General features: G+C 35.7%; 1 protein-coding gene and 1 long non-coding RNA gene across 13 annotated transcripts in view; one reads left to right on the top strand and one right to left on the bottom strand.

Moving 5' to 3' along the window:
- Positions 1 to 27,356, bottom strand: part of nek11 (NIMA-related kinase 11) — a 246,927-nt gene that overhangs the window by 159,417 nt on the left and 60,154 nt on the right. For all 12 annotated transcript variants that reach the window (XR_015511922.1, XR_015511923.1, XM_087287730.1 and 9 more), the window contains 5 exons: positions 27,131 to 27,216; positions 20,294 to 20,413; positions 18,274 to 18,367; positions 18,029 to 18,158; positions 6,949 to 7,088 (listed from right to left, as the gene is read on the bottom strand). Coding sequence is in view for 10 of the 12 variants with exons in the window: in XM_087287730.1 (XP_087143856.1) it covers positions 6,949 to 7,088; positions 18,029 to 18,158; positions 18,274 to 18,367; positions 20,294 to 20,413; positions 27,131 to 27,216 (570 nt within the window). In the remaining 2 variants the exon portion in view is untranslated. The remainder of the gene's footprint in view (positions 1 to 6,948; positions 7,089 to 18,028; positions 18,159 to 18,273; positions 18,368 to 20,293; positions 20,414 to 27,130; positions 27,217 to 27,356) is intronic.
- Positions 1 to 27,356, top strand: part of LOC147840390 (uncharacterized) — a 65,083-nt gene that overhangs the window by 22,124 nt on the left and 15,603 nt on the right. The gene's annotated exons all lie outside the window — the stretch shown is intronic.

Raw genomic sequence — 27,356 nt, 5'->3', positions numbered from 1 at the left:
CATTTCCAGATCAATCGGTCTCCCATCTGAAATCATAACATGACCTGGAGGTGGAAGTGGGAGCAAGAGAGAGGCTACATTCTCCCTTGAGGTGTTCACCTTGTTATGATGAAAGCCTTGAGGAACGGATGGACTGAATGAGGCTAAAGAAGAGCTAAAGGTCTATCAGCAAAATAATGAGGGAGCTGCTTCTGCTGCGCTTCTGAACTGCCCTAAAATATTTTTTTTAACAAAATATTTTTTTGAAGGAGGCATAGTGGCTTAGTGGTTAGCACTATCGCCTCACAGCAAAAAAGTTGCTAGTTCAAGTCTCAGCTGGGTCAGTTGGCATTTCTTTGTGGAGGTTGCATGTTCTCTCTGTGTTCGCATGGGTTTCCTCCGGGTGCTTCAGTTTCCCTCACAGTCCAAAGACATGTGCTATAGGTGAATGAGTGTATGAGTGTTTGTATGAAGGTGAGAGTGTATGGGTTTTTCACCAGAACTGGGTTGCAGCTGGAAGAGTATTCGTTGCGTTAAACATATGCTAGAATAGTTGGCGGTTAATTCTGGTGTGGTGACCTCTGATAAATAAGGGACTAAGCCGAAGGAAAATGAATGAATAATGGATATATTTTTTGAAATTCCAAAAGTACATATCTATTTATCCCAGCAGGGTTATTATAGGTATCTAAATTAAATTAAAAGTGTAAGACCAAGTATTTGTCATTTTTACATTTTTAAATTGGCAGTATAATGTAATTGAATTTGATGTGGTGAAAAAACAGAAATAAAGGAAAATTAAAAAAAAAACATATTCAATTATATAAGAATGGGAAGAAATAGTTTTGTTGAATATGAACCATAGACTGTAAAAGACATGGACATAGTATCTGTGACATCACCTATAGGTTTCTGAATAGCACAAAAGAAGCTAAAAGCAGGCCAACCATTGCCGACCAGGGGAAACCAAACAAGGGCAAAGAGGTGGAGCGTGAGAGGAGCTACAGATGCCTGCTAGCATTTTGCTTTGATCGGCTTTTCTTTGGGAAAAATGTTTAATACTTCATTACCTGTGACTCGTTTGTGTTCTGACCACATGTGCTTGGTTGTACACTATATCAATAAAGTGTTTAGTCTTTAAAAAAAATGTTGTAATGAATTGAGCCACTAAGAATTGTTCTTATGACGTTTTTCTACATGTGGCAAATGCGAATTACTTCCAAACAATTAAAATATAGTCTGTGTTAGTAAATGCAAGGCTATTTATAAAATCCAGGCATAACACTGTACACCGTTTCAGATGACTGTTTTATAGCCTACAGCTAATCAATCTGTCAGATTCTGAAGTGTATCATATTTCTAAAAAAAACTATAAATAATCTTAAATAAAACAAATACATTTATAGAGATGGTATATAAGTCTATAATTTCACTCATCTGAGAAATAGAGGCCATGTGAAGGGTTTGTGAGCATAATTAAGTGCACACAGCATGCCATATCATCTGATAAATGTTAGAAATAATTCCAAAAAGCTACTGACTCTGTAAAGCCACATAAAAACAAAACAAAATGATGATATATATGCCGAGTTTAGCGGCTAATCAGCCGGAATCAGCTAAGGTGAAGTGACGGTGACCAGCGAGACCTAGCTGTCACTCAAGTGGCCACACCCTTAATTATGCAAACCTAATATAAATGAAACAGATGAGTTATATAAAAATTCACCCCCCTCACAGTTGTCGTGAAAGGTAATATTAGCTATAAGAACCAAAATCGTTCTTTGCACCAGGCTGTAAACACCTTCATTTCTTTTGTAAAGTTGGCCATTTTAACAGTAGGGTCAATAGAAATTTGCTCTGTTATGGAGCCAGGACAAGTGGAATTTCGATGAAATGCAGTTTCAGTTACTTCTGTATTTGCTTCACGGAGAACAGCGGGAGGATGCCACTTGACATAAACATTTCCATCAAAAATTATTTTCCACCATGACAAAATAACTATTTAAATAAAATACAAAACCTATGTATTCTATAATAGGTTTAAGAATAACAACATTTAAATAATAATAATTATAATAATTAAATATAACTGTTTAAATTGTTTAAAAACTGCATATTATTAGTTTTTATTTTAATTACAATAACAATACTACTAAAACAATTAATAATAATAATAATAATAATAATAGTAATAAAATAATATTTTACTATATCTTTAAATGTTTTTTTTATAAAACTGTTATATTTTAATAGATATTAACTAATGTATGCTTAAGAATTTACCTCAGAATCTGTCATTGTTATTTCATGATTACTAATATAAGCTAATAGGCAGTGGCGTAGCACAAACTGCGTAGGTCCACCTTCTGGAGGGCTTCACAATCACTTCACAAGCAAGGTTTTTTTTTTTCGATGGAAAAAAATTCATACAATAAGACTATGCTCAAGGCTGTCATACAATAAGACTATGCTCAAGCCTTGAGCATAGTCTTATTGTATGAATCATTAACGAGAAACATGTTTTGTGTAGCTATGGTATGTTATGGATTATAGTATTTTTACTGTTCATTAAATCAAACTAAACAACCAATTTATTCTGTTTATGATCGATTGACGCCAGTTTTCCTTCAAGGAAATTACAAAAATTAACAAGCTTAATTTTGGGAGGGTCCCCACCGCAGCGTGTGTCCTGTATGCCCGTCTGCTTCACCATTGCTAATAGGCTATGTACTATAACAATATACATATACAGGTATATATAAATAACTCTTTTAGACCATAGTTTTAAAATACTGAATAACATTTTCATGATTTAATATTAAAAGTCTAGCTCTGATACAAGGGGCTCTATCACACACCCTGCGCAATGTGGCACAAGGTGCGACGCAATTGTTATATGCTACTTACAGCTCGGCGCAAGGGTCATTTTGAGGTGTTGCGCCACGCTGTTTAAATAACAAATGCATTTGCGCTTATATGTGCGCCCATAGGCGTTCTTGTCTAAAAAAGCAGGCGTGTTTTGGTGCGTTGCTGGCACGTTGCTATTTTGAGAAACTGTAATAGTCTGTTCTTTAGACCTGAACAAAGTCGGTCTATTGTCTGGCGCAGAGTGCACCTGGCTTACACACTGTTTAATACACACAAGATGTAGAGCAATACGCAAATATCTTTACATATGAAAAAAAAAACATAAAATATTAAGGATATATATAGGATATAATAAGGATATATATAGGATATAATAAGGATATATATAGGATATAAATATAAAGGAATATTACAATGTTAAAAAACATTATTTGCTTGCCTACATGAATTTAAAAACCACTGCCTTCATACTTTCTTCATCTCGGGAGGCTTTTTCAGTTCCTTCAATTTGCTTTTGTATAATATTATTATTATTTATTATATCCATATTTATTTTTGTTTTATTAAAAATAAGCTTAGATTTGACCACCTGTCAGGTTTTAGACCATATGGGGCACAGCATGTGTATTTGGATATAACTCAGGTTTTTGAGCACACTTTGTTATTATTGTTCGCTGGAAATTAGAACTGAATTTAGAAACAGTTTTAAAACAAATCTTTGCGCTTAACAAATGAAAGTAATTATTTGTAGGCTAATTGATGTTTATGCGTAAAGGTTTCCCTATCCAAGAGAGCGAAAGTGGAAGTTAATAATTTATCTCTCATTCTTGCACTGTAGGTGCTCGGTTTAACAGTTTTCTTGCTAGTGAAATGCTCAGTTTTTACACGTTCACTTACTTTACGTCATGCAAATAGTAAATGCGCTTATGGCGCGACACAACTGGCTCTTAAAAGGAATGGGAGATGAGACTCTGATTGGTTTATTCTCAAAACATACCTATAACTCATTAAGAAAATAAACTCAAGCCTTTTAGACCATGCGCCATGGCGCAAAGCGGATTTTTCCGTCCTTATATTAGCAAAAACGGATTCTGACATGCCCTGAAAGCGTTTGCGCCCAGCGTTTTGCGCTTTGCGCATGGACCATCAAAATAGAGCCCAAGGATTCAACAATTCAATGTAAAAATCAAAAGGCAACTGAATGATAAATTACTGTGCCAGAGGTTGATTTTAGACAATATTGTGACTGAAAAAACAATCATACTGCTATTGGTTTACAGCAAGCAGGGCCGAGTTCATTGTATATGAGAAACAAGTGCAGTGAGTAAGAACGCCAGCCTTTGGGCAGTTCAAGGAAGTCACAGCTTCTGTGCAAATCACTAAAATGAAAAATGAAAAAAATTAAAATAAAATACAGTCGCAGAAAGAACTGCTATGTATTATGCAGTTATTAACAAAATGCAATTCTTCTATCCTTCATTCTGGGGAATCTTACCCAGCCACAGCTGGCAGCACAAACATCGCCAGCTCCACAGCTAATTATCAAATATCCACTGGGGCAGAAGTCTATTCCACTCCCTCCTTTGGTTTTATACTTATACCATCACACTTTTCCCCCCTTCCTCTCAATGGTGACAAATAGTTTTAATCTATCTCAGCTGGCCTGATCGAATTGCGCAGAGGCCTGGTATTGGATTGCCACTTTAAGAGTCTGCTGAGGTAGTTCAAAATCTCCTGGGAGTCCAGATGAGCCCCTGGCTTTTTTTTTCGCACTTGATCTGAACGTATGTGTTTGGCTGTTGTGCCACTGATCTCCAGCACTACAAACTATGTGCATTAATAATAAGCCCCAATGGGCAAAGTGCATTTGCATAATGTGGACTGCAATACCACAGACAAGTGGTATTGAATTCTTGTCCATTAAAGACTACCTGTGGACTTGAGTGCATGTTTGGTATGACTGAATTCATCTTATTCCATGCTTCATTAACAGATGAACCTGTCAATGAAGGCTTATTGAGACTCGAGGGTGCGTCTGAGTGTAAATAATTCAAAAAGATATCTGAAGAGGGTTTTTGAGGATGGAAGAAACTATGCTCATTGTTTATATGTTTTCACTATTTAATAACACAAAATGCAAAATAAATGAATAAATAAATAAAAGGGACACATAACACAAAATAAATAAAAAAAAACAGTTTTTTAATTTAAGTTCAGGAAACCAAGAATCATGGTTTCAACTAAAAAATGTTCTTGTGAAATAAAAAAAAAACTACAACCTAGGCTCATTAGAAATATGTGCCTCATCCGACATTTTTCCGAAATGTTAAATATATTGCTTCAGGTATTTTTCATTGGATGTTTCAGATGAAAGGTTCACTAGATGGCGCTGTTTACAGTTTACAGTTTTGTGAATATGTTATTTAGAGTATGTTTTGTTATACTGTATATTTCATTTCAGATTAACATCTTTCTACACAAGAAAACGGGGATTAAAATTGAGAAAACTCTATTTTATTTCTAGAACACTTTCAACCAACCACAATAGGTACCGAAGTGCTGTACATGAAAACACTAAACACATGCAAACAAGCACGGAGCCAAAATACATAAACTCACAACAAATGATTAAAAGCTAAAGAAAATAAGTGTGCTTTCAGTGACCTCTGAAATGACTCCAAAGTAGAAGATGTTTTTAAAGAGAGTCGAAGATCATTCCAAAGTCTTGAAGCTGCTACTGTAAAGCTGTGTTCAACCCTTCCCTAAAACCAACCAATAGTGTTTTCATGGGCAAGGGTAAAAAAAAAGGTGCACTGCGAACATATATTTGTACCTTTATTTTACATTGCTTTTACATTTTTTTGTGGAATTGTGGTATACTGGACTAAAACCCAAGCACTTTGCATTGCAAGTACAACACATTACAAGATTAGCTACCAAGCAAACTGACCACGGCAACAAAAGATGTCCGTTTGGAGATAGATGGGTGAGGCAAATGTATTTCAATAAAAAATCCTAAAGGTTTTAAGCTGTTTTGTGGAATTTATTTGGTGTTGTGAAAAAGTACTGTACAAATTGAATCCTTTATTTGTCGATAATATGTCACATATCATTAGTATGAAATGGATTTAAGGTTGCTGATGTCATACTGCCCTGTAGAATTAATTTCACCTTAAAATTGCAGTCAGACAAGTGTTTAAGTATTTGTTTAGTTTCACAAAAATGTAGGCTGAAGCACATATTTCCAACAAGTCTGTGTTATATGAAAAAAGAACACCTACTTTTTGGATGGCCTGGGGATGAGTACAATAATAGCAGATCTTCATTTTGGGGTGAACTATCCCTTCAACTTTTGATAATCTGTGATATTTTTTAATTAACTTGCACAAATTTGTATATACCTCAATATGTGAATCACACTGGACATTGGAATGATTTTGCTGTTGCTGGTTAATGTTTAGGGAGGCACAGTGGCTCAGTGGTTAGCACTGTCACCTCACTGCAAGAAGGTAGCTGATTTGAGTTCTGGCTGGGCCAGCTGGCATTTCTGTGTTGAGTTTGCATGTTCTCTGCATGGTCACATGGGTTTCCTCTGGGTGCTCCGGTTTCCCCCACAAGTCCAAAGACATGCAGTATAGGTGAATTGGGTAAACAAAATTGGTCGTAGTTTGTGTGTGAATGCGAGAGTGTATAGGTGTTTCCCAGTACAGGGTTGCAGCTGGAAGGACATCAGCTGCGTAAAACATGCTGGAATAGTTCGCGGTTCATTTTGCTGTGGCAATCTCTGTTACATAGAGGACCAAACTGAAGGAAAATTAATGAATGAATGAATGAATGAATGAATGAATGAATGAATGTTTAATGTTTTTTGTCTACCTCCAGTAGAGAACCGTCTCTAAAACTAAATTTTTTTAATATATTTTATATATATATATATATTTATTTATTTATTTATTTATTTTTAAATTACTTGTAATTCTAATTACACTACATCCGATTTACTGAGGCAGCACTGAGTTAAATCATCTTCAGATGTAAATATCACACAGTCACACACACTGATTGACAAGAGCTTCTCTGCGGCGGTGGATCTCTCCTCACCTGTCCACATGTCTGACAGGACGGGTCTGTAGGGAGATTATCCTCTGGGTCCTCCTCTCCATCTGAATCTTCCTCCGAGCATGACTCGAATTCATCCACAAAGTAAAATGCCTCTGCCGCCTGAGGATCCTCTGGGATTGCTGAAATGATCATAAAAAAAATAGCACAGATTTAACTGATACCCTGAAATGTTGAGAAAAATGTTGGGATATGGCAGTCTCAGCCATTTACACTTTATATTTTCCATTTGATGACACTCTGCTGTCAGCATCCACCCAGATCTGAAACGTACAGAATATTTCAACACATTGTAAATAAATGAACACTGACAACCTTATACTTACACACACAGAGAGTTTCTGGGTCTACAACCAAAGTGATTACACAGGTTCATGCTTCTGATTCTATTAGAAAGCGACTGGACCTCTACATTCGAGACTCAGAGATGGCAGAGAGAGATGAGGGAATGAAAGTAGGGTATAAGACTATACTCTACTCTGTGGGGTCTCAACAGTTTCATTTTCTTTTACAGTGCTCTCCAAATGTCCTACAGACAGAATGAGAATAGTAAGGAATCAGTATGCGGATTTACACCTGTATCCCGTAAAAAGGGGATGTTTAAAAGGTCCCATGAAACTAAAATAAAGCTTTTTGAGATATTAGGATCAGAATTGTTCATTTTTATGGTATCTACCATCTTTAGTTCTGCACCAAAATCCGCGTTTGGGAAATATAAAACTGATATAAACATGTAAAGCTTTTAGTTTTTAGTTATTTCTGCCTAAATGGTTTTATTCACGTCACCTTATACTTCAGTTTCTCATCAAATGTTGACCAATCAAATACTCTCTAGTACAGGGATCACCAACCTTTTTGAAACTGACAGCTACTTTTTGGGTACCAATTAATGTGAAGTGTCAATAGTTTGATACACACTACTCTAATAACAAATTTGCTCAATTGTCTTTTAATTATATGTTATTGTTCATAATTAATGATCTTCATCTATGTGAAGATACTGATCATGTTAATGATTGTCATTCTCACAATAGTTGTCAACAATGATTTGTAGGTAGGAAACAGATCAATATCAATATGCAACACTTTACTTCTATAAATCTCTGAACGTACAGTATTTCCATTATTAAATGATCATTTCTACAATATTTTTCACTAGTCATTGACAATTTTAAACGATTCATGCACTAAAATGTACCATGTTTGTAAATCAATTGTGTAACATAAAGCAACTTTTAGATTTTACTGAAATTATCACCAAATCTACAGCATTTTTAACATAGCCGAGACTCTTTTAACCATTGTAGTTGCCTCGAGTTGGACATCGAAGAGTGTGGAGATTACATTCATTCCTGTCTTTAAGCACAGTTTTGTTTTTTTCTGTCTGAAAATGCCTTGTTTTTCTAATCAAAAATGTGTATCTCTAAATGAGGCTTTGATTGCAGCTTATTGAGGGTTTTCATCGGTCTCGTGAATAAAAGACTGCTGTTTTCACAAACCTTCCTTAAATTTGCAGACTTTTTCCACTTGTAGTGCATTACCGGTGGGTAGTTAGTAAGTTAACATTAGCTTTTCGTGACATATTCTGAAATGTCTCTCAAAATTGTGCCGCTTTGCCTTTGCCCCATACATGAAATAGAAAATCTTCCTCCTATTCACTGTGAAAATTATGTTGTTGTTTTTTTCTGCCATGTTTTCAAATCATCTCCTCCCCTTTACCGCACCAGCAACCATCGTTGTGGACACCAGCTAGCTCTGATCTAATATAAAATATTTTGTAAGATTTTTTTTTTTAAAGTGACTTAATGTCATTGTCAAATTTACACCAATGCGAGTGAGATTCAAAAAGAATTGCTACAAAAAAATATTAGATGCAGCTTACTGGTAAGTGGCGCTATGGTGAGCTGTTTTTAGAACAGGCCCGCATGTTGGTGACCCCTGCTCTAGTATCTGATATGCCCCGCCCCCTTCAAGAAGCTTCACATTCGCTTCTCAATTGATGCGCTTAAGCTCAAGCACTTTCACTGGCAGAGCTGTGGTTTGAACTGAAAAGTTATTTGCTGTTTTTTTTTTGTTTTTTTTTAAGTGAATCTACTTTATGCCCCACCCTCTCTTGATTTTTCAGTTGAGATTAAGTCAAACATGGAATAAAAAAATACACATTTCAAAGCACTTCACAGGACCTTTAAAATACTCACACATAAGCTAGTCTTTAAGAAAAGGTCATAGTTTGGCTTGTTGACACATTTACACTGTCGCCGCAGGTGTTTTTATGGTCTGCAGGTTAAACAGAGTGAAGACAAATGTGATTTCAGCAGTGAAACATCCTCCAGATTGAGATTTTACTGAGGATGCAATATTATTGCGCAGCAGGATAGGGCTGCACAATATATCAACAAAATTATCATTATCGTCATAATAGTATATGCAGTATCCACACTGCAGAGAAGTGCAATAAATGACATTTTATGTAGCAATAATTTGTGTGCTGCATGCTAACTAAAGGTTGATCAATCAGACGTGGCCTTACAATCTTTATCCCCAGCTCTCCAGTAGGAGCTGTTAGGTGAATTTAAAGCTGACAATAATTAAAGCCAATAAGAATCTAAATATCCGCATATTTTCAGTCATTTGTGGTTAAGTCTTTATTATTTTATAAAGGTTGTTTATTTATTTAATTAGTTTTAAAAATAGTATTATTATTTTAATTGATGATAAAATCGCATTTTTATATCGTAAGAAATATCATTATTGCGGCAGTACGGTGGCGCAGTGGGTAGCACAATCGCCTCACAGCAAGAAGGTCGCTGGTTCAAGCCCCGGCTGGGTCAGCTGGCGTTTCTGTGTGGAGTTTGCATGTTCTCCCCGTGAGTGGGTTTCCTTCGCGTGCTCCGGTTTCACCCACAAGTACAAAGACATGCGCTATTGGTAAACTGAGTAGGCTAAATTGTCCGTAGTCAAAGTGTGTGAATGAGTGTGTATGGATGTTTTCCAGTGACGGGTTGCAGCTAAAAAGGAATCCGCTGCGTAAAACATATGCTGAATAAGTTGGTGGTTCATTCCGCAGTGCAAACCCAGATTAATAAAGGGACTAAGCCAAAAAGAATATTAATGAATAAATATTGTTATCGCATCACTCAACAACATTGCATATTTTCCCAGTATCGTGCAGCTTAAGAGCAGGTTGCAGACTGTGATTGGGCTATTTTCAGCATGTTTTGAAGAACAATCAGGCTTGTTTTGTTAAGCAGACCTGGATATGTTAGCATATATATTATTGGATATTGTTAGCATATATATAGCACATGTATATATATATTATCAGTTCTCAATTATTAAGAATGTTTACTATTAATGTACGAACTGTTTCTTTTTTTCAAAATTGTTTGATGCATAAAACATTTAAATATATTTGATATATAGTTGAAGTCAAAAAAATTAGCCCCCCTTTAATTTTAAATTTTACACATTTTTAAATAATTCCCAAATGATGTTTAACAGAGCACAGAAATTTTCTCACTATGTCTGATAATACTTTTTTATTTCAGAGAAAATCTGTTTTATTTCAACTAGAATAAAAGCAGTTTTTTATTTTTTAAATACCATTTTAAGGACAAAATTATAAGCCCTTTTAGGCCATTTTTTTCTGATTGTCTACAGAACAAACCATTGTTATACAATAACTGGTCTAATTACCCTAACCTGCCTAGTTAACCTAATTAACCTAGTTAAGCCTTTAAATGTCACTTTAAGCTGTATAGAAGTGTCTTGAAAAATATCTAGTCAAATATTATTTACTGTCATCATGGCAAAGATAAAATAAATCAGTTATTAGAGATGAGTTATTTAAACTACTATGTTTAGAAATGTGTTGAAAAAAATCTTCTCTCCATTAAACAGAAATTGGGGAAAAATAAACAGGGGGGAAAACTGTATAAATTGAATGATTTAATTTAAGTTACATAAATTTTCAACACTGATAATGATAGAGTAATGATGCATGTAAATGATTCATCTTTGCTATCATAGAACTAAATTACATTATAAATCATATCAACATAAAAACAAGTTACTTCAATGTTTTTAAAAATATTTGTATTTTTCATCAATTAAATGTCTTGGTGAGCATGAGAATGTTTTTTTAATTCCTTCAAACTTTTTAACACTAGTGTAATATATCTTTTTGCAACCCTGTTTTTTTATCATTATTACTTCCTTTGCCATTTAATTTAGCCCACGAGGGCAATATCCTACTCTGTTTTCTCTGTTGTTGTGGACAAAAGGATGTGCAACCTGCAATTTAGAATTAAAGTGTAGAGTCATAGGAGCTCATTTACAACACAACAGCTCTGTTTTATCTGGTAAAGAGGATTAGTCATGACAGCGAGCAGAAAGCACAGACTACAGAATCTCAGTGCAAGACGCTCAGTCATTTCAAATGATCGTGTGTTCAGACCTCAGTCCTGCCTCATTGACTCTGTTTATGTCTGTTTTATACTGAAACCTCCTGACAGAATATAAACGAGTGGCCTCTGCTAGGAGAATGTCTAAACATTTTTAACCCTTTATTGTGCACTCTTAGAAAATTCAATGTGTTCCTGACATTTTTTTGTTTTGTTTTAATGACAACCCATAGACCTTTTTCTTAGAAATGCCTAATTTTCTTAGAAATTACACACTATTCTTTCAACTTCCAGTGAGCAGCTGATGCATATAAAAAGTCACATTCGGACAGCTTTGAAAATATAGTTTTAATCTATTTGAATCGCTTTTAATGTCTTTGAACTAATATTGCTGTCGATCAGGGCCAATTCCTGGACTGGTTACTTAAATAATGTGATCTAATAGGATGGAAAACAACTGCTGCAATTTTACCTTAGTTATCAGACGGCATCTTGGAGCTCCGTCATCGCTAAAGTCAATATTTTCTCTTCTTTCAAAAATATAACCAACTTAAACAACTGTAATTCACCAAAATGTTTGACCCACGTTTAGCCTGTATTGTCCCAAAAACACATTGATTTAATAAAATCAAAGTGAAAATAAAGTGACATTTTGAAATGACAAAAAAACACAAGGTAAATACCACACAATACAAACTAACTAAATGAAACCAGGATTAGAATCAACATGCAAATCAGCCAGAATAGTATCAGTAACTTAATACTGAATTAGGAGAACGTTTTTCTTTAGCACTTGTACCGCATCTGACAGAAGCATAATGGCTTTAACACACATATTTCTTTTTAAAATTTAAGTTATGCATCACAAAAACAGTCCGTTAGACACTGAAAACAGTATTGACACCCAGTTGCGAAACATTGCTGTGGCTGATGACAATTCATAACGGAAGTTCTAAGCATCCTACAAGAAGGCCCTGGGCACTATAGCACCCTCAGCAATGAAGAAAAAAAGTCTATAAGCCAAAGGTCAACCATGGTCTGGTTACAATGCCCAATAAAGGGTAAGGAACATCAGTGATACGTTTGAAAAAATTTGAAAAATTAATCTTCGTATTTCTTCACCTGTCTGACACATACAATACACACAAGCTATTGTAAAACATTTGACGGTGAGGTTTGTTCTAGTAGAGGACCACTGGTCATCCAAGACTAATTCTATATTAAACCCTCGTTTTACTTGTAAAATCAATAAAATTGGAATTTAATGAAGATAAATGAAAAGCCCAAAAGTCTGGATCTTTCAGAGAACACTCTAATTACTACATTTATTGATTCCGATTAGTAATGTTAATGGCACATCCAGATATTTAACAACGTTTAAATAGCCATTAGCCATTTTCTTGCCATTTGCAGTACTTTATGTTCAAATACTGAAAGCAGTTAAGAGTCTCAGCCTTTGGGTCAAGGTTTCTCAAGGTTTTGTGCCTGAAGCCAACCTACACAGAATTAATTATAATCTTGCATTTTAAAAAGGACATTAATGTTCATAATATTCCTTGACAAGAAAGTTTGATGCAGTGTTTTGAGAAATTGCTACAATCTGTTGTACAAAATAGGGACTGAATGCTTTATTAATGTGCTTGTCTATTCGCATACATACTGATATGATGGATGGATGGATGGATGGATGGATGGATGGATGGACGGATGAATGAATGGATATGATGGATGCATGAATGGATGAATGGATGCATGGATAGATGGATGGATGCATGGATGGATAGATATGAGGCATATGATGGACAGATGGATAGGATGAATGAATGGATATAATGGATGGATAGATAAGACGGACAGGCGAATTAATAGGATGGATGGGTGAGTAAATTGGTGGATTGGTGGATGGATGGACGTATAAAGGAACAGACAATAGACCGAAGGATGGATAGATATAATAGATAGATGGATGGATGGATGGATGGATGGATGGATGGATAGACATAATGGATCAAAGGATGGATAGCTATAATGAACCGAAGGATGGACGGATGGATGAATAGACTGATGGATGGATAAAGGAACGGACAATGGACCGAAGAATGGATAGATGTAATGGATGTATGGGTGGATAGAGGGATATAATGGCTAATGGATGGAGGATAGGACAGATAAGCAGATGAATAGAATGAATAGATGAATGGATATGATGAATAGATGGATACAAAGAATGAAATAGCAAGAAAGAGTAAAATATAGTAAGAAAGACTGAAAGGATGGATAGATGAACAAATAGGCAGGATGAAAGATACCCAAAAAGAATGATATAAAGGATGCATGGATGGAGAGACGGATGGGTATGATAGATGGATAAATTGATATGATGAATGGATGGACGGATGGATGGATAAAGGAAGGGACAATGGACCAAAGGAGTTATGATGGCTGGATAGATAGATGGGCAGAATGAAAGAGACCTAGAAAGAATGATATGATGGATGAATTGATGGATGGTCGATGGATGGATGGATGGATTGATGGATGGATGGATGGATGGATGGATGGACAGAATGAAAGATAGTAAGAAAAAACTATATGATGGATGGATGAATGGATGAAGCAACAGACAAAATATGGAAGAATGGATAGATAGGATGGATGGATGGATGGATGGGCAGAATAAAAGACACAAAGAAAGAATGGTAAGATGGATGGATAAGATGGATGGATAGATGGGGAGAATAAATGACACAAAGAAAGAATGGTAAGATGGATGGATAAGATGGATGGATAGATGGGGAGAATAAATGACACAAAGAAAGAATGATAAGATGGATGGATGGATGGATGGATGGATGGATGGATGGATAGATAGATAGATAAGATGGATGGATAAGATGGATGGATAGATGGGCATAAAAAAGACATAAAGAAAGAATGATAAGATAGATGGACGGATGGATGGATGAAGGAGCAGACAACAGATTGAAGGATGGATAGATAGGATGGATGGATGGATGGATGGATGGATGGGCAAAATAAAAAACCTGAATAAAGTATAATATAAAGGATGGATGGATGGATGGATATAATGGATGGATGGATGGATGGATGGATGAACACAATATAGATACCAGAATTAACAATACAACTTGCATGGATGGAATGCCACAATTACAATGCACGGACAGCAAGTTAATGGATGTATGAAATACATGCTTTACTGCTATTTTACACTATTGTTTTAATTGGTTCAACAGACACCATTGTTCAGTACTCAGTTAGGCATATTAGTGTCAACCTAGAGTACTAATTATTAATGCAGTAGTGATGTATGCAAACAAATTAAAGAAAGCCTTTTACAGAGTGGGGACAATTATACTGACAAGGTTTGCATATAATGTGCTTACTGTCAAGAGATTATTCATTTAAACAGCTTCCTTCCAATGCATCGAATTCCCTAGTGTAGTCATTATAGTTTAACTGCAGACACAAGCTGGATCCCACTGTATGTTTATTTACTTCCCGAACTCAAGAAAATCACCTGAAAGAGCAGTCTGGGTGCTTGAATAACAAGCAAATTTGAAACTATGAACTCTCAAAATGACTAAATAAATCTATCCCCGAAGAGCCTTTATGTTTATTTATGATGTACCTATCAAGTTGCTCAGTGTGTCTTCTGAGAAATTTCAAGTAAACTATTGCTAAACATGTGCACATTTATTTGTTTACCATTAATAATGCATTATTCATCTGTTGAGTATTCCTTGCCTTTGAGAGAATCTGCATAGGGTTTTGGAAAAGCAAAATAATAAATACATCATCTAAATTCATGTACAAGAGATTTGGCATCAGCATCCAGTCACATAAGCTTTCCTATAGAATCTTATTTCCCACACATTCACATTTAAACTTTAAGATTTTCTGACACATATTTCAAATTCACACGGATTGCACCCCAGCATCCTCTATCGATAAATCACACCATGTGGATTCTCCCTGAATCGTTTAAGAGCACAGCTGTGGCTCCGCACTCATTTAAAACATCTCATTTACAGAGGAATCTAAAGTGATTAGAAGCAGCAACTGATAGATAACCTCTCAGGACTTCCTGAAAACACATCTCTGAGATTTATCATCATGATACCGAAATCAGATTAAGAAGGCGTCTTGGCCATAACTTATCTTTCCCTTGATGCATATGATGACCGTGGTAAAAGAATGAGTCACTGAAATCCAGCAATACGTAGGATCAGGCTTCTAAACATATTCACATCTAATGTAAAATTGTCAAAAATATGGTATTAATTCAACAAACATATATTAAGTTACAAATTGTTGAACAATGAAGCAAAAGAGACAGGGGCAGGTCATGCTAGACAAATATGTCTCACATACTGTAAATAGCAACCATTATTCATGAGTAGCCCTTAAAAGTATTCGGACAGGTTTGGAACTATATGTGAGAAAGTCATTGCATTAGATAATAATATATCAACCAAAAAAATCAACCACTGTGAAGCTGTTCCCAAAATTAACTTCTCCTTTCTGAGTCATTTTTGCATTGACTTTTCGTCAACTGTTAAATCCTAAAGCACTTGCCATACTACTGTCCATCTGCTAATGACTCAACAGGAGCGGTTTGTGAATACATAGAAAACAGCATTTCCAATGCATCAATAAATTCAGCTGCATTTTAGGCATAGCTAAGCACAACGTTTTTTATAACTGCAATGTATATTTTGGTGGAACCGAGAGCAAATTTACAATAGGATATTTATGATTTATATCATTTGATTTAGTCAATCCAACTAAGTATGAATGGATTGATGGAGGATAGATGGCAAGATACATCAATAAAATATGATGTACAGACAAATAATGCTGAATATAATGGGATGGATGGATGGATGGATGGATGAATGGGTGGATGGATGGATGGATGGATAAAGGAAGGGACAATGGACCAAAAGAGATATGGTAAATAATCAAATGGAGGGATGAAGAAATGGACAAATTGAGGGATGGACGGATGGATGGATAGACAGATGGACAAATGGAGGAATGAAAATATGGACAAATTAACAAATAGACGGATGGACGGATGTACAAAGCCCTCAATAGTGATTAATAAACCACACTGACCTGAGCTGAACTGAATTTAAACACTAAATGCTGAACTACACTGTTTCAATTACTATGATCTTTTATGTGAAGCTGCTTTGACACAATCTACATTGTAAAAGCACTATACAAATAAAAGTGTATTTAATTAATTTGAATGTACAAATGAACAAATATAGCAATGGATGGATGAACAAATCAAATAAACAAATAAAAGGGATGGAGGGAAGGACAAATGATTAAATGGAGAGATGGACGGAAGAACAAATGAACAAAAGGAGGGATGGCAGGATGAACAAATGGTGAAATGGAAATATGGACAAATAAACAAAAGGAAGATGGACAGATGAGCAAATGAACAAATAGAGTGATGGAAGGATGAACAAATAAACAAATGGAGGAATGGAAAAACGATCAAATGGAAGGACGGCCTAATGGACAAATTATCAAATGGAGAGATGGATGGATACACAAACGGACGGATGGAAGGATGGACAAATACAAAATTAGAGGCTTGAAAGGATAGATGGCTAGACAAAGAAACAAATGGATGGATGGACAAATGGAGGGATGGATGGATAGATAGAAAGGCGGACGAACACTATGCTAAATAGCAAGACAAAATAATGAAATGAATGAATGGACAGGTGGATGGATGGATGTTAAGATAGAATAACTATATTCTTTAAACCTGTTATGTTTACACTCATGCATGTTATAAGATCCAGCTACTAAAAAGGTTTATATTGCAAATATTTTCATGGCCCTTACTAAATTAGCATTAGCATCTATGGTTTGTACTGTAAATATTTTAGAATAGACCATCTTTAATCTACAATGAGATCTGTATAATGAGCACCCCAGTCTAATCCCAGTCATGGATAAAAACTAAACTGCCCCTCTCTTACTTTCCTCATAATATGTTCACAAACGCAGGCAACTTTCAATCTGATAAATCTGTGTGGTGGAAAATCATTAAAACTTCTAGGAATCATCAGACTTTCAAATGGAAAGAGAATCTGTTTTTTTAGGCGTTTGTGTCTGACAGAGCAGTGTAATACTCATGGCACCTCGCTCTGTTCTGGGATCTGTTGTTTGTTAAACCATGGAGAAAGAGGCACTGGAGCGCCAAGCACACAATGAATTTTAATGAAGATGTAGAGACGGAGAAACTAATTTCTGACGGAAACTTAAACTTTCTGATTTGGAAGAGATGGGAGGAATTTCATCAGACACGCGTTTCGTGATAGACTTCAAAAAGCAGGAGAAAATATGTCATGGGAGAAAGGTTTCCAATTGATTTAATTAATATAGTTGCTGAAGGTTTAATTAAACAATGTGAGGGGAAAGTTTTCTAACTTTTAAGCACGTCATGCCACATTTAACCCCAAGATACCTTCTTATTTAAACTACGGTCACTTTTAACCCTCGGAAATGAAATGTTTGACTCTTATAATCCTTTAAGAGGTCAGGCAGGCCTTTTAACCCTGGGTTATGGGACTCATTTGACCTTCAGTTACAGTGAAACACCAACTCACCATGCTCTTTTGACACAGTCGTGCACATCTTATCAGTGAGATGAGAAACGTTTCCAGTCATTTCAGAGTTTTCCTTCGGTGACTCACTCTGAATCACTTGAGTCTGGTTAACTGCTTCTTCAGGTTGCACCTTCGGAAAAATGTAAAACAAACAAATGTTTTATGAAAAGTTTTTTAAATCTTATATTTATATCAGATGAGATCTGAATTTTTCATAATGTCTGACAGGAATCCTTTGAACATACCTTCAAAAAATCCACACTGATTTTATGAAAATTCTTGGACTTGTACTCTTGCATGCGGAGATGATTTTCTTGATATTTTTCTTCCACAATTTGTCTATAATAAGACAAAACCTGCATGTAAATTTAGGTTCAAGCTCGTTTTAGTAATTTCAATCAAGCATTTCAGTTATTTCAAATGTCCTTATAGGGGTGATCCACTACGATATTTTAAACTTTAGTTGATGTGCAAAGAGAAAAAATTCAATGCGAAGAGAGAGATTGGCTTTTAGTTAGCTTAGCAAAGACTATAGCGAACAAAGTTTGGGAACTACAAAAAATACATCCAGGCTAGTGAGATCACAAATGCTTTAGGTTACGCTCATGCACCCCACGCAGTAAAGGGGCGTGGCCAGAAGCACAGTAATGCTGAAATGTACTGTAGCAGAGAAAGCTAAAATGCCTTCCAAACGCTGGTATTTCCACAGAGCTTGTTCTGTTTCTGTATTTGGGCTTCCAAAGAACACGACACAAAGACAGAAGTGCTTACAGTTTAATTAAATGATGTTCCAGAAGATTTTAAAAAACATATAGCTAGCATTCGACAAAGGAGAGCTTCCAGAATCTCTCCCAGTTCAGTGCTGGATTAGGCTAAAAACTCCTCCAACCATAATAGACGACGCTGTGGGTTGTGAGAAATAACCTTTAAGTATTGTCATTTGTTATAATTGATCTATTACATGCACAGTTTCTAACGTTAACGGTATATTGTAGCAAGGACGTAAACAAGGATGTAAACAACGTGGAATACTGTTTGGCACTGCCAACAATTTAGCTATAAATTCATATATATCCGTCAAACCACTGTAAACACTCACAATCTTCACAAGTAGGGTTGGGTATCATTTGGTGTTACTTCGATACCAGTGCTAAGTTGACACTTTTAAAATGGTACCGGTGCCAAAACAGTGTTTGAACTGATACTTTTGAGCCACAAAATTATAGTGGATGACTCTAGAAAAATATTTTATTTGCTAAAATCTTTTAATAAAATAAATTTAAAAGAACAATATAATTAAAGTTTAAAGTAAACATCAATTCATATTTTATATATTTGAATTTCATTAATATATTTCCTTTGATCATTTGTTGGCTAGCATGAATTTAATATTTGCATTATGAAATTACATAACAGTCTGAAATTACATAAGAGTCTGACCCCTCTAATTAATGTTTGATTCTCCTGAAGGACATTAAAACAAGATATTGGGGGGCGGGGTCTGCCCTTTAATAGCTAAGAAATAGCTGCTCTGATCTGTTTCCTAAATAATATGATGGTTTCTACTACATTAATTCTTCCATGGTGGGGCGTACAGAACAAGCGTCTCGTTCATAATGTGCATAATAGCACAATAAGTCCCCTTTAAGCTAAAAATGACAGTCCGTTGTCTTGTTTTACCCACAAAATGCACCAATTCAAATTATTCATACACTATTTTTCCATCTCTTACTGGAACAAAACATGATACACAAAAAAAGGTGTTTTTATTATATTGACTATTTTAAACAGTAATGAAAAACATCCAAAATCTATTTTTTATCTAGTTACTTAGAGTTAGACTTATGTTACAAACATGTTTTACAAAACAAACTGCCCTTTTCCTACTTTCCCTTTCACATCACAACTAAAGCTCTTATTTTCTGCACAAATAAGCCTGGAACAACATGATGATAGAAAATGATGACACATTTGTATCTTTGGGTAAACACATTTTACAAAATACTGTAGCAGCGTAATAACATGCACGATACTTCAATTTGTTTTTGAGCATGGCATATGGGCCAACACTGACAGTTCCTGTTCTATCAGAGCATCACATATTACACAGGGAATCAAAGCTGACGTGAGACTCACTGCCAAAAATCCTTGCACCGTGAAAACAGAAGAGCCCTGACACTCGTGCTAACTTTATGGAAAATGAACTGCAAGTCACATCTGATTAAGATTCAGCGTGACACGGTCAGCGCGCCGAACGTCACTCACTTTAGCTTTCTTGCCTTCTCATCCGCTGCCTGGAGCTTCCGGAGCCGCATTCGTTCCCTGGGGCTCATTTTCTGCACCTCTGATCTGTCCTGAAGCGTCTGCAGATGCACCTTCTTCTGCCTGTGGGGGATCAAGGACTGGAATGACATTCACTAATGACTCTTGCTTTTACTTACAGACTTACAGATGATGTGATCAAGCTGCGGATGTTTATAAAATTGCTATGTGCAGATGATTTGTCAGCATATACTGTAAACCTCAGGTTTTCAGGTTTATAATGCAATCCTATTCTGGTCACACAGTAAAAGCAGTGTAAAATTGTGAGTATAGTATTGTATTTTTGTATTGTGAGAATAGTATTGCAATTTAACATAGCTATTTTCTTACAAAACGTGGTTTAAAACTGAAATTATTCCTGTTAACCAAAGCTGCATTTTTAGCATCATTTCTCCAGTCTTCATTTTCATATGATTCTTCAGTGATTTTCTGTTATACTATGATATTTTTTATTGGTACTCAATCATTAATAATCATTCTTTTAATGATCAATGTTGAATTTTGTGGAAGCTGATACATTACATTTTTTTAGGATCCTTTGATGAAGATCAAGTTTTAAAGAGCCCATATTATGGGTTTTTGAAAATTCCCCTCCATGTAGTGTGTAACACAGCTCTAAGTGAAGTGAAGTATCCAGCTAAGGCTTAAATCTGTAAGAATACAGTGTTTAAAACGGTTGATTCATCTATAAAAGAGTCGACTCATAGTGCTTCAAACGAGTCGCCTTGATACCGACTCATTAGGTGTTTCGCCATGACGTACGAACGAAACCAAGTTATTCACGTGCACGCGCAAACCCGGGAGATTTCAAACCTGAGGCCCCGCCCTCTGACGCAGAAACCCAGACACACACACACACCCACAAACACACGCACACCCACAAACACACGCACACAAACATGCCGGTCGATTGAAGTCACACTGCAGATGGACATTATATTGAGTCTCTACCCAAAGATGAAACATCAGCATTATAACCAAGCAGTTGGAAACTTCTGGAAGCTACATGCTACAAAGAATACTTCATCTGAGTTTGTTAAAGGAAGGATCAGTAAAGAGTAACTGATGGACGTCAGGATGGGTTTCTTCCATTTCTCAAGTGTAAGTACGTGCGGTTAAAGTTGTTGCCTCGTTTACTCTAGCTTGCAAATGTATTTAGTTGTGATTTGTTACTTGTAACCGCGTGTACTGTATCAGGTTAACTGGATATTTTATCTTATCGCGTGCAAAGTCACGTTAAAAACGCGACGCGTGCTGCTTTGTTTATGGAGCTCCGTGCTAGAGTTCTGCTCCCGCGATTTATTCGGAAATTTATTCACGCGCCGCAGAAATCTGGCGCGGGGACAGCCGCGGGAATAAATTTCCGAATAAATTGCGGGAGCGGTCGGTAACGGGTTTAATTTGGGACGGGAGCGGGCTGTCTAGCAATATCACGGATATTGCTATGCGAATTAGAAAGAGAGAGTCTGCGTGGTGCTTGTGTGTGTTAGTGCGCACGCGCGCGTATGAGAGAGAGCGAGAGAGAGAGAGAGAGAGAGAGAGAGCGAACGAACGAACGAGCTTTGTGTGCTTTGTGCTGTGTGTGTGTGTTTATACAGACAGCTTGGCTGTCTGGACTGTATACTGGGTGATTTTTGGTTGTGTTCTCCGCTCTAGCGGGACCGGGCGCGGCGGGCAGAAAACGGAGCGGGTTCTCAGGCTAAAACCTGGCGGGTGCGGGCGGAAGCGGGAGCGTTGTCATCCGGAGGTGTGTGTGTGTTTTTGTGTGTGTGTGGTATGGCGAGTACACGACTGTCTCCTTCGTTCGGTTATCCGTGGCACTATCCACTCGCCATAGTGTGGCAGCTAAAATCCACGTCTACACTATCGAGCGTGTATGAACTGTGATTACTTTTTAAATTGCTGATTAGCTATTGGCCATTTTCCTCACTGACTGAAGGCAGTCGACCAATCGCGACAGACTGTCATCGGTCCAATCAGCGCAGATTAGCTCCGCGCTAAGGAGGGGTTTGGGAACAAATGAATCACTGGACGATTCATACAGGAGTCGCTGGAATAATTAGGTAAAAATAAATGCAGATTATAAGACCATGAAAGTGTTTTTTGACCTTGCATGCATATTAGACTGTTGTTGGAGACCCTTACAACCAGGATATGACCCTATTTCATGTATAATATGGGCTCTTTAAATAACCACATTTATTTTAAATGTAATATTTTTAACTTTTTTACATTAATAATGTTAAAATAGTAATAATATTAAAATAGTTGTTTACTTTTACTCTTGAATATTAATGTGCCCGTTGAAATGTTGAAACTGTAGCAGCCTAAGGGATCTATTTTAATGATCTAAGCGCAAAGTCTAAAGCGCATGGCGCAGAAAGCATTAATGATTTGTCCGAACCCACTTTTGCTTTTTTAAGGGCGAAAAATACAGTTTGCGCTGCAGCGCATGGTCTAACAGGTTAATGCTTTTGCTCCTAATGAGTTATGTGTGCCTTTTGAGCATAACGTGCATTAAACCAATCAGAGTCTCATCTTACATTCCCTTTAAGAGTCAGTTGTGCTGTGCCATGGAGTATTTATTTACATGACGGACTTTGTAAGTGGAAAAACTGAACACTTTATTAGCGCTATATACATCTGCAATACAAGGATGAGCCTGTTCCATTCGGCCTCTTTACTTTCTCTTTACTTTACTTTACTCTTTACTCCTTTACTTCGTGGATAAGAAAACGGTGTTGTACGCACTTTAATGAATACATTCATTAGCTTACATAATTAATTTTATTTGTTAAGCTCAAATATTTGTTTCAGAAACTGTTTATAAATTCAGTTCTAACTTCCAACAAATAAATAAATAATCAATAATAACAAAGTTTAGTCAAAAAACTCAGTTATATCCAACCACACGTCCTATTCTTATGCCCCACAGGGTGATGCAGACATCTCCAAAACCAGACAGGCGGACAAATTTAAACTTGTTTATATTAAAACAAATATAAATATGCATATAATAAATACTGCTAATAAGAGCATCATACAGATGCAGATTGTTATGAATAAACTGATAGTTTTATATTTATGTAGAAAATAAAAATTTCTGTATTACTTTATTCCTTAAATTTTTTTCATACTGTATGTAAAAATATTTGTGTATTGCTGTGTATCCTGTGTGTATTAAGCAATGTGTAAGTGTTTTGAATCTGCATAGGCACAAAACATAAATCTTTATTTTTACATTTAAAAATTATTAAAAAAAACAATTTTCATGGTAATAACTGTGAATTTAGGTATCTTTTTAGGCATTTATCTGGCTACACTAATGCCTTAAAATGTAACTAAATAATTGTTTTAAATAACATTAGATTGTAACATTTAACTTTTTCCTAACACGCTGGTTTGGTAATAGGCTACGTGAAGCGTCATGACTCGGTTAAGCTGATTTCACTATATTTATTTACCGATTATACGAATAGTCTTACTGTGGGTTAGCTTGCATGTGTGGGCATAGTTTCACATCTTTATCTAAATCTTTAAACATTCATAGGCCTGTTATTTGAAATAAAACGGAATTAAATAAGGAGAATAACATATGATTTAAAGCACTCGTTTGGCACTGAAGCCATGATCTGTCTGCTTTAATAAACGGTATTGTTGCATTAACGTCAATAATAAAATCTGTAATAGTGAAACTGTGCATATTATTATTACTATTAAAACGTATATTACTGCCTCGGGTCAGAAACTTAGGCAGTAATGCAAAGTATGAATAAATGGGCATAGATAGACAAAATGAAGGGAACAAGAGAGACCAAAATCAGTCACCAGGTCTAGTGCCCCCCTATGGATTTAAAATGCCCCCTCAATTATGACATCCTGGCGCCAGGCCTGAGCTCAGACGTCCACATACTGTACACTGGAGTGCATAACAGAGTGTTTGTGTGTGGTCACGTGATGTGCGTTTTCAGCGGTGTAGAGTGGACGAAGAGTAGATCAGAGATGCTGAGTGAAATGCTAGTGTGGACGCGGATTGTTTTCATTCTAAATCGCAGTTTTAAAACTAAAAAGTATTAGTGTAAACGGGGCCTTAGTTCCTCAAAATAGCAACGCATCACCAATACGTCTTAACCTCCTTTATAGACCGGCACACCCATGAGTCCACAAAGGAGCACAAGTGGATTTGCTATATAAACAACGTGGCAAAAAAATGTGACAATCAGACTTGCGCTGGTCTGACAATAGCAACAAATCGCATCGTCTTGCACCGTCTCGCAACGGGTGTATGATAGGGCCCTAAACATTTCTTGAGCACCATATCATTATATTAACCTACACTTAAAATGATAGTTATTGAGTAACAGTTATGGAATATTGCAGTACTTTATTTGCAGTAAATTATTAATCACTGCGCATCGTTATTGTTCTTAAATTGATGTGTCTTTTAGAATTAACAACTTGTCAATCACAAAAAACTCACCAAAGCAAACCATAACCATCCAATCAATTCTCAAAGACAAATCAAGCTCCAGCCCAACATTTGTTTATGTTTTTGTTAAAAAATATGTCACAAAAAGTTTTATGACCTTATAAATATTTAAAGTGCAATTACATTTTATAAATAAATACATTTCATCAAATAAATACAGCATTTGTGAGCAGAATATAGTTCTTTAAAGCCATTTTTAAAATCCTAACGATCCCAAAATTATGTATATACATGTTTGCAATTGTTTAAAAAAGTGAATAAGAGAGATAAGAGAGAAAGAATTTTTTTTTTAATCGCTAGCATATTTATAATTCATGAACAATTAAAAAGGAATGAGGCATTTCATCTGAAGTTAGGACTTAATCTAACAAAAAAATAAGACAATCCAAACAAGGAAAAGTGTATCATTAGGTTATTCATGAGAACTTGTGTTCGACAGCTTCAGATGCTTTTTGTGCAGTCTTTGGACAGCAAGCATACTAGAACAGCATTTGAACAAGCTAATGAGCAATAGGTTCAGCCACATTTCTCAGTTCAAGTTCAAGGCTGCATATAGTCTCATGCAAATAACTTAACTTTAACTTCTTTGCCTCATAATGAATTAGGGCGAAAAGAAAAAAAGCTCTAAAATAATACATTCATTTTTTCAAGTTACACAAAATAGATCCTCAAACTTTACCCTTTTAGTTTTTTTGTTATTAAATAAAAAAATTAATTAATGTTTATTATTAAGTTTTAAATGGTAATACTTTGAAATAAATCAAATCATAAAATTATAAAAAAAATGAAATGCATTTCATCAGTGCCGATATTCTCATGGGCAGAGCACCAACATCGTTGCACTTTGGGTGTCCTGAATTTGGTTGCCAGCTTGCTGACTTTTCCTAATTCCACCCCCTCCTTACTCTCCAACTTTACTTCCTTTCTAAATATCCTATCCCAATAAAGGCTAAAACGCCTAAAATAAAATCTAAAAACAAGTACCATTTCATTGCATGATTATTTTATGTTTTAATAAAAACATTATGTCCATTGCCAATTCTTTACAGTAAATATTTACTTCAATATTAACAGAAGTTTTCATATGGTTATTAATATAAATATTTTTTTCCTCTAACTTAAAGCATTGATTACATAAAAGCTCTGACTTGATTTGGCAATAAAAATGTGTTTATAAATAATTTTTCCATCTAATGATCCTGACCTATACTAAGGGATATGATAGACAAGAGATGCACTAAATATATATTCACTGTCATGTCTGTAGTTGTGATTATCCAAACAAATAAGTTCAACATGTGCTTTAGACTTTGCGTCTAGATTGTTAAAATAGAGCCCCTATTTTGTAAAATTGTTCACACCGAAAATGAAAAATCTGTCATCCTTTAATCACCCTTCACTTGTTAAAAACCTGTTTGACTTAATTTCTTTTGTTGAACACACAAAAAAGTGATCAACCATGGAAGTCAATGGTTACAGGTTTTCAGCATTCTTTAAAATATCTTTTTATCTTTCTCATAAAGAAACCACTTGTATGAGTAAACAGTGATTACATTTTCATTTATATGTGAACTATCCCTTTAATGCAGAACAGCTTGCTAAATAATACAGAAAACAGAATCCCAAAATTTTCAAAGGGAAGTTCACTTCAATTTATCTTTATTTCTGTAGCGCTTTTACAATGTAAATTTTGTCAAAGCAGCTTAGCATAGAAGATTATAGTAAATTGTAACTTTGTCACTCCAGTTTTCAGAGTTAAAGTTCAGTTTAGTTCAGTTCAGTGTGATTTAATTTTCACTTCTGAAAGTCCAAACACTGAAGAGCAAATCCATCGAAGTGTATCCAAAAAAAATCTGTTCTGCAAGCAATTTTGCTCGTTATCTCGTTATGCACTGTCGCCTTTAACGTTGCATAGATTTTCACTAAGTCATTGCTAACTATGATTGGCACATGCTCTGGTGACAAACTTTTAATTAGTGTGGGAAGCGCTGTCTGAATTAATGAAAATCTGCTGCTTGTAGACTGCCATACGATTAACATGTTCCAAACACTAGCTACGCATCAACACAGCTACGTATTTTTAGGTCTCCCCAACAAGCTGGTGTGAAAATGCCTAAAAAAACACATACATACACACAGTAGAGAGAAAAAACAACAGCCCTGTTTCCAGAAATCCCTGGTGAAGACAGTGTCATGCATTTCTCAGCTGACAGCGTCACTGCAGGAACAGAGAAGTGAGATTGCCTGTAAATGTCGCTCTATGTGAGACTCATGACGTTGGATTCACTTACAGTGCTCTCAGGATCTGCGATGCATCTCTCTCTCCCCTAATCGACTTGTCTCTCAGTGACAGGATGGAGAACTTGTGTTTCATACTCTACAATGAGAAAAATAGCACAAAAAAAAGGGTTAATGCCATTCTCTGGGGCCTCATAAACTTTTTTGAGCTACTGCAAAAGAAAAACAACTGCAATAAAGCTGCTTTTCAATCACTAGAAAGAGTTTGCATATGTCTAT

The sequence above is a fragment of the Danio rerio genome, chromosome 16, assembly GCF_052040795.2.
Source record: "Danio rerio strain M-AB ecotype USA chromosome 16, GRCz13ab, whole genome shotgun sequence".
NCBI lineage: Eukaryota > Metazoa > Chordata > Actinopteri > Cypriniformes > Danionidae > Danio > Danio rerio.
The sequence above is the reverse complement of the archived record's forward strand: the minus strand, read 5'-3'. Positions and strand labels throughout refer to the sequence as shown.